The 8,115-nt window shown below is 52.4% G+C and overlaps 1 protein-coding gene across 1 annotated transcript; it reads right to left on the reverse strand.

The window, feature by feature from the left end:
- Nucleotides 1-4,932: 4,932 nt before the first annotated feature.
- Nucleotides 4,933-7,685, reverse strand: KRT16 (keratin 16). The gene is made up of 8 exons (XM_047093420.1): nucleotides 7,140-7,685; nucleotides 6,582-6,664; nucleotides 6,288-6,444; nucleotides 6,033-6,194; nucleotides 5,815-5,940; nucleotides 5,288-5,508; nucleotides 5,145-5,191; nucleotides 4,933-5,033 (listed from the first exon to the last, which is right to left on the reverse strand). The coding sequence occupies exons 1-8, from the start codon at nucleotides 7,683-7,685 to the stop codon at nucleotides 4,933-4,935; spliced, it is 1,443 nt and encodes a 480-aa protein (XP_046949376.1).
- Nucleotides 7,686-8,115: the final 430 nt, after the last annotated feature.

Consider the following 8,115-nt stretch of genomic DNA (forward strand, 5'->3'; position numbering starts at 1 on the left):
ACACGTATAACACTTCTCTTAAAATACTAATAAAAATCAGGGGCTCCTGGGTGGCTCAGTCGGTTAAGCACCCAACTCTTGATTTCCGGTCAGGTCATGATCTCACAGTGACTTCAGGCCCATGTCAGGGGCTCCCTGTCATCTTTCAGCACAGGGCCTGTTTGGGATTCTCTCTCCCTCTCTCTCTGCCTCTCCCCTGCTTGTGCACATGCACACATGCTCTCTTTTTCAAAAAAAATAAATAACCTTCCAAAAAATATTAATAAAAATCAAATGCAAAACAGTATAGTGTGGTTGTAGATAGATAGATAGATAGATCTGTAATATATATGTGAAAGAAATTCACCAAAATGTTATTAGTTGCCTTTGGGTACTGGGATTTGGGGTTCAGCTGAATCATACACTCACCTATGGCCTGGAAGACAGGATCGTTGACCATAAAAAAGGAGACATGTCTACTGAACAATCAACAATGATTATGGATTGCAGAGTGATGAATCAGACTCAGCAGCCTTGAAAGATGAAAAGTATTTTGCCATGTATAAAGCAGGGACTCTGGATGACACTGGAGGTTAAATGTATCATTTATCACCACCCCTCTAGACATCCCTAAAATTAGCATAAATGGATAAAGCGTGTATTAGACAAAGAGACCAGGAGAAGGGATTATGGTATGAAAGTTTTGGAATCTGGAAAACAAACAAAAAATAATCTTGGCGCTTTCCCAGGGAGAAGCCAAGAAGCAAGCAGATTCACATAGCAGGACCCTGGGAAGCTTCTGGAATAGGAGGCACCAGGCACATCTGACAGGGGAGTGCACATGGGCTGAAAGGAGGAAGACAAATGGGTCAAAAGTTCATATAAAAATCATTGAGACCTCCATAGCTCCTTTCTACCCCAACCTCTGATGCCAATAACTCCTCCTTATCCCAGGAGAAGCTGGGGGTGCACTCTGGAGAATTTACCCAAAAGGATTAAACCCTGAGAGACCAAGTGCACTCTGGAGAATTTACCCAGAAGGACTAAACCTTGAGAGACCAAGCACAGCTAACAGTGGGGGCAATAAACTGATATAAGTCAGATTAACTGAGACTGAGACTCTTTCAGTCCCCTTCCTCCACATAGCTTCCTGGAAGCTGGTAGCTCTTCCTTCCTGAGGAAGACCCTACCCAAGAGAAAAAGCCTACAGATACTGACATTTCGGTCCCCCCCCCCCATAAAACAGCATATTCTGCACCAGATTATTCTATAGTGAGACTCACTGGGGGAAAGCCCCCCTACTGTACACACACACACTTACATTCCTTACCCATTCCTTACACACTTCTTACCTTACCCATAAATATTAGTAGACAACCAAGAACCCCAGACATTTGAGGGAAACCTCTGACATAAAGGACGGAGATGAGACAAACCAGGAAAAAGGCAGCTGAGAGGAAATTGAAATGATGACGGAAATGGAAGAAATGTTAAAGCCCTGATCAATAGGGTTAATGAGGTAAGAGGAAATCTTGGGTCTTCAAACAAGAACAAGAGACTATTTTTAATAAGTATCCAGAATTATAGGGTACTAAAAATATATCTGATATTTTAAAAACTAAATCATAAGATTAGATGGTAAAGTTTAGGAAAATCTCAGAAAGTCAAAAAAAAGAGAAGGTAGAAGAAAAATAGAATGAAATACATAGGAAAAGGAGGAGTTCCAGAAGGAGAGAAAATGGCTGGGGGTGGGGGGATCATTAAATAAACATTCAAGAAAATTTCCCAGAAGTAAAGAACATGAATTTATATGCTGAAAGATTCTGCCAAGTGCCCAACCCAACAGGTCCACACAGCCACATCGAGGGAGAACATGTGATACTGCAGCCTGCTAGAGAGAAAGAGAAGAGCCTAAAAGCTCTGGGGTTAGGGATAGGAATAGGATAGCATAAAAGATCTAGAATCAAAACAATATTAGACTTCTCAGTAGCAACACTGGAAGCCAGGATGCAGTGATACAATACCTTCAAAATGCTGAGGGAAATTTATTTGCAACCAAGAATTCCATACCCAGCCAAACTATCAGTCAAGAATGAGAGTAGACTCATGATGTTTTCAGACATGAAACGTCTATGAATCCTTTCCCAGGAAACTGCCAGAGGATGTGTTTCACTAAAATGAAGGGGGAAGAAAAGAAAAGGGAAGACATGGGATCCAGGAAACAGGGAAGCAATGCAGGAAGAAGGGATGTCCACAAGGACAGTGAAGGAAGATTTTGGGATGACAGGAGGCATAGAGAGCGCCCAGAACATGCTGGGACAGGATGCAGGACAGCAGGTTCCAAAGAGTAATATCTTCAAGAAGATAAAACTTATGAAATACTCAGTGTTTTAACATGTTAGGAGATCTATATTTCTGGCAGTGAATTAGGGAATAAATTTAGAATAAGTACATAGAAAACCTCAGCAAATTGAAAAAGAGATGTTTATCCCAAAGAAATCTAACATAGCATAAAATGTTTTTGGACTGTAAATAATAGTTAAATAGTCATGATAATGTAAAATTAAACATTTACCTAATGAAAATAGCATATATTGAAAGTGTGGGAAGAAGTAGGGAGCGCCCATGCTGTACAAGAGAGCTGAATCCCTCTCCTTCAGAGTGGGAAGTCAAGCAATTAGAAAAAAAATTGAAAAAAAAATCAAGAAATGGTAGTATAAGCCTGTGGTTTAGAAATAAGGCAGTGGGGGGGCGCCTGGGTGGCTCAGTCGGTTGGGTGGCCGACTTCGGCTCGGGTCATGATCTCGTGGTCCGTGAGTTCGAGCCCCGCGTCGGGCTCTGTGCTGACCCGCTCAGAGCCTGGAGCCTGTTTCGGATTCTGTGTCTCCCTCTCTCTCTGACCCTCGCCCGTTCATGCTCTGTCTCTGTCTCAAAAATAAATAAACGTTAAAAAAAAATTTTTTTTTAAAAAAAAAGAAATAAGGCAGTGGCTCAGTCGGTTGAGCATCTGACCTTCGGCTCAGGTCATGATCTCACAGTTCGTGAGTTTGAGCCCCACGTCGGGCTCTGTGCTGACAGCTCAGAGCCTGGAGCTAGCTTTGAATTCTGTGTCTCCTCTCTCTGCTTCTCCCCAGCTTGTGCTCTCTCTCAATAATAAATAAATACACTTTAAAAAATTATAGAAATAAGGCCAACGGGGCACCTGGGTGGCTCAGTTGGTTGAGCATCCAACTTCAGTTCAGGTCATGATCTCAAGGTTTGTGCGTTCAAGCCCCACACCGGGCTCTGTGCTGACAGCTCAGAGCTTGGAGCCTGCTTCGGATTCTGTGTCTCCCTCTCTCTCTCTGCCCCTCTCCTGCTCATGCTCTGTCTCTCTCTCTCCTTCAAAAATAAAATAAACATTAAAAAATTTTTTTAAGAAATAAGGCAAATGCTGGGGCACTTGGGTGGCTCAGTTGGTTAAGCATCTGACTTCGGCTCAGGTCATGATCTCACAGTTCATGGGTTTGAGCCCCGCGTCAGGCTCTGTGCTGACAGCTGGGAGCCTGGAGCCTGCTTCGGATTCTGTGTCTCCCTCTCTCTGCCCCTTCCCCAGCTCCCACTCTTACCCCTTCTCCAGTTCACTCTCTCTCTCTCTCTCTCAAAAATAAATAAAAATTTAAAAAATTAATTTAAAGAAATTAGGCAAATGCCAAAAGTAATAGCTAAGAGTTGAAAGTGAGAAGTGGGAATGGAGGCATGAGACACAGCCTCGGGATGGCTCTTTTTTTATAGAAAGACTTATGTGATACATACATAACTTTGATTTTATAAATTAAATTTTTTAAATATGGAAAAGCACCCATGGTGTGGGACAGGATGGTTGACTCAAGGATACAGAGCAGGGCCAGACAGAAAAGCACCCAAGTGGGTTGAGACAGAGGGTCAAGCATTGGAGGGGAAAGAGAACATCACAGGTGATTAAACAGTAGAGTCCTGATCGTGTCCGTGTACTTGAACTTGGCCATATTCTTTCTAGAGAGCCCAGCAGGTAGAAATGGGGCTGGGAGAGATGGACAGCAAGGGGCCCAGTCAGTTATCCCGTGCCCAGCTCTAGGGAGAGAGGCAGCAGGTCTGAACATGGGGGGGGTGGAGAGTGGTGATGAAGCAGGGCGAGGGTGACAGATGTTTCCCAGGGGACCCCTACGCACTCAGTCTCCTGCCTGATGACAAGCAGGGGCTGATAAGGGGTGAAGAGGAGGACAGGTTGGGAGAAAAAAGCTCAGTCCTAACCACGGACACCATCCCCAAGGCAAAGGCTCTCTTTTCTACCGCCCAACACAAAACTTGTGTAATGTGAGGAGCCAAAGGGTAGAGTTAAGAGCTCAAGCTTTGGAGTCTTTGGGTTAAAATACCTAAAACGAGAGAGCGGCATTTAAAAAAAAAAAAAAAAAAAAAGCGTGGCCTCTGTAACCAGACAGCAGGGCTTGAACCACAATCATGCCTCTTAGGATCCCCATGACTTTGCGAAAGTTACTTAACCCCTCTGAATGGCAGAGCTGTCTCCATTCCAAACCCAGCCTCACCACACCCACCTCACAGGGTGACTGTCAACACGTGGGAGCTCCTTCCCCTCCTGCGTCCCACCTCCCACGCCCACGATATGGGGGGGCAAGGCGGCAGGGGAGTCTTCGAGAAAGACCCCACCAGTATTACTGAGCTTTGCTGTTTCCTGGACCCATCAGGCTGTGGGGGCCGAGAAGGCCTCAGGGAGACACCTTCAACCCCCTCCCATTTGTTCAAGAACAGAGACCACACAGGTTTGCGTCAACCGGAAAGTCAGCTTTATTAGCCCACCACCAGCAGAGGGGGAGGGGAGACAGCTTGGGGACCGCGCTGGGAGGACAGGGCCCTGACGCAGGCCTTCAGGAGGTTGGGGCCGGCGGGCGGGCAGGAGGCTCCGGAAGAGGCAGCTCAGTGCTTGGAGTTCTGGCCCTGGCTGAAGCTGGACGAGCCCTGCTCCTTGAGGATGGGCCAGGTCTGGTGGCCAGAGGGGGACGAGGAGGAGGAGAAGACTGTGGGGGAGAGGCGAGGGGGTGAGAAGGGTTCTGGGAGCTTAGAGGCCCCACACAGGGAGAAGGGAGGGCTGGGGGCTCAGGGGCACCTGGGAGCCTCAAGGGCCTTACCGTTGTGGGAAGAAAAGGACTGGCTGGACGCTTGCTGGGAGGAGAGGCTGCAGGGGAGAAAAGGCGGAGCAGTTAGACGCGCTGGGAGCGGCGGGGCTGCAGGGGCTGCTGGGCAGGACCCAGAAGGAGGGCAGCGCACTCACTGAGCATCCTCGCCCTCCAGCAGGCGGCGGTAGGTGGCGATCTCCTGCTCCAGCCGCGTCTTCACGTCCAGAAGGATCTTGTACTCCTGGTTCTGCTGCTCCATCTCGCAGCGCAGCTGGGCCAGCTGCTCCTCCACGCTGCCGATCAGGTCCTGGATCTGGGCCAGCTGCATGCAGTAGCGGCCTTTGGTCTCCTCCAGGCTGCTCTCCAGGGATGCTTTCTGTGAGTGGGGGAAAGGGAAAGAGTCAACAGAGGTGATCATTGCTCCCCCCCACCCCAGGCCTCTGGGCATGTTCCTGAGAGGTACGTGGATTTTGGTCCCAGCTGGGCTACTGATGGGCCAGACAATGTGGAGAAAAGTCACTCCGTTGTTCTGGGCCTTAATTTCTGTGTCTATATAATGGGTACAATGACCCCTCCATCCCACTCCTGGGAAAAGAGGGGCAGAACTGTATTGTGGCAACATTGAGGGGCCGGCGGCATCACTGGTGACTTGGGGACTGCGGCGAGCCGGGGTCCTTCATACCATGCTGAGCTGGGACTGCAGTTCAATCTCCAGGCCCTGGAGCACCCTCCGGAGCTCGGTCACCTCCGTGCGGCCACTCTGCACCAGTTCGCTGTTTGAGGCCACTTCCTTGTTCAGCTCCTCGGTCTGAGACAGGAAAAGAGGAGCAGGTGTTAGGCACCCTAGAGGTGGCCCCTGCCTGGGAAGTCCTGCAGGAGAGCTGAGCGCCTGAGCCCCACCTTGCTCAGGAACCAGGCCTCCGCGTCTCTGCGGTTCTTCTCCGCCATCTGCTCGTACTGGTCGCGCATCTCGTTCAGGATGCGGCTCAGGTCCACACCGGGGGCGGCGTCCATCTCCACACTGACGTCCCCACCAGTCTGACCCCGCAGGGCAAGCATCTCCTAGGAAGGGATGGCGGGAGACGACCAGCTCAGCTGAGCCCTTTTCTGGCCCCTGAACCGGCCTCCGGCTGCCAACACCAGCAGTGACCTCACCTCCTCGTGGTTCTTCTTCAGGAAGGCCAGCTCCTCCTTCAGCCCTTCGATCTGCATCTCCAGGTCAGTCCTGGCCAGGGTCAGCTCGTCCAGCACCCTGCGCAGGCCGTTGACGTCGGCCTCCACGCTCTGGCGCAGGGCCAGCTCGTGCTCATACCTGGCAGGACAGAGGTCGAGGCATCAGGCTCCATCTGCGAGGCTTCTGAGGTTCAAAACCAACAGCCCCACCGCTTGCCCACCCTCCCCAACCCCCGCCCTCTGCACCACACTCCGCCCACCACAGCGGTGGCTCACTTGGTCCTAAAGTCATCGGCTGCCAGCCTGGCATTGTCAATCTGCAGAATGGGCTGAGCGTTCTCGATGGTGGCCGCGATGATCTACAGAGAAGGTAAAAGGACAGGCCTCGTTAGCCAAGACCCCAAAGCCCGGGGGTGAAGAGCAGAGAGGGGAGGATACGGTGTCCCCAAACTTGAGGGTCGCCTGGCTGGCGAGTCAGGCCCTACACTCTTCCATCCAGCCAGCCTGGGTGTCTTTTGCAGCCGGCTCAGGGTGCGCGGAGGGAGGCCCCCCCGGCTCCTACCACCCCATCCTCGGCCCCAGGCTGAGAGAAGCTGAGGGAGCAATGCAAAAATCACTTGCAGGGAATAAGAGAGTCAGGGCTCCAGCCAAGCTCGGACAGCTGGATGCTGAAAAGGGACCCTCTGCCAGCAATGCGGAGTGGCCTCCGTCTACTCCCCCAAGGTGGCCTCACTCTCCCAGTTTGTGAAACAAAGATGCTAGGAAGTGATTTCTAAGGGCCGCTGAAGCCATGGCCTGTCGCAACCACCAGGGTCGCCCGCCTGGCCCACACACCTTGTTCCTCAGGTCCTCGATGGTCTTGAAGTAGGGGCTATAGTCCTTGACCTCACTGGGCCGCTGCCTCTGGTACCAGTCGCGGATCTTCACCTCCAGTTCGGCGTTGGCCTCCTCCAGGGCACGCACCTTGTCCAGGTAGGAGGCCAGCCGGTCGTTGAGGTTCTGCATGGTGAGCTTCTCGTTGCCGGAGAGGAGGCCGCCATCTCCCCCTCCAAAGCCAGCGCCGAAGCCACCACCGAAGCCAGCACCAAGGCCACCTCCAAAGCCACCTCCAAGGCCACCACCATATCCTCCACCGAAGCCGCTACCCAGGGCCCCACCAAAGCCGCTGCTGCTGCTGAAGCCGCCGCCGTAGCCGCCCCCCAGGCCGCAGGCCCCCCCGGAGGAGTAGCGGGAGGAGGAGACCGACAGGCCCCCGTAGGCACTGGGGGCCCGGCAGGACCCTCCGGCCAGCACGGAGGACATGCGGCTGGAGCCGCCCCCGATGCCGCAGGAGCCCTTCATGGAGCTGGAGGAGGTGAACTGGCGGCTGCAGGTGGTCATGATGCCAGGAGGAAGGTGAGTGAGCGAGCGAGCGAGGCGGCAGAGAGGAGAGAGAGGTGCTCAGGGAGGCTGGGAGGATGCTGGGGCAGCTCAAACCCCCAGAACCTTTATAGGCGCCGGGGAGGGCGGGGCCTCCCGACTGCTGACGGAGGGTTCCCCTGCCCGTTTCATCACACCAGGTCCCGTCCAACTCCCCACTCCGGATCAGGATTATTCAGCCCGGGGTCGACTCACTTCGCTGGGTGCTGCTCGGAGTTCCCACCCAGCTCCGGGGGTGTGGGGCCGAGAGAAAAACTCACAAACACCAGTCGGCCGTGACTCAGGCTGGGCGGCGGGAACCGGCTCTCGTTCCCGGAGCCTAAGGGGCCAGCGGGGCCTTGGCACAGGCAGTTTTGTGGCGGCTGCGTCCCCAGGCGGTGAGTCAGCCCGT

The sequence above is a fragment of the Lynx rufus genome, unplaced genomic scaffold (assembly GCF_022079265.1).
Source record: "Lynx rufus isolate CCGP_SWC_20201006 ecotype Redwood Valley unplaced genomic scaffold, mLynRuf1.p SCAF_34, whole genome shotgun sequence".
NCBI lineage: Eukaryota > Metazoa > Chordata > Mammalia > Carnivora > Felidae > Lynx > Lynx rufus.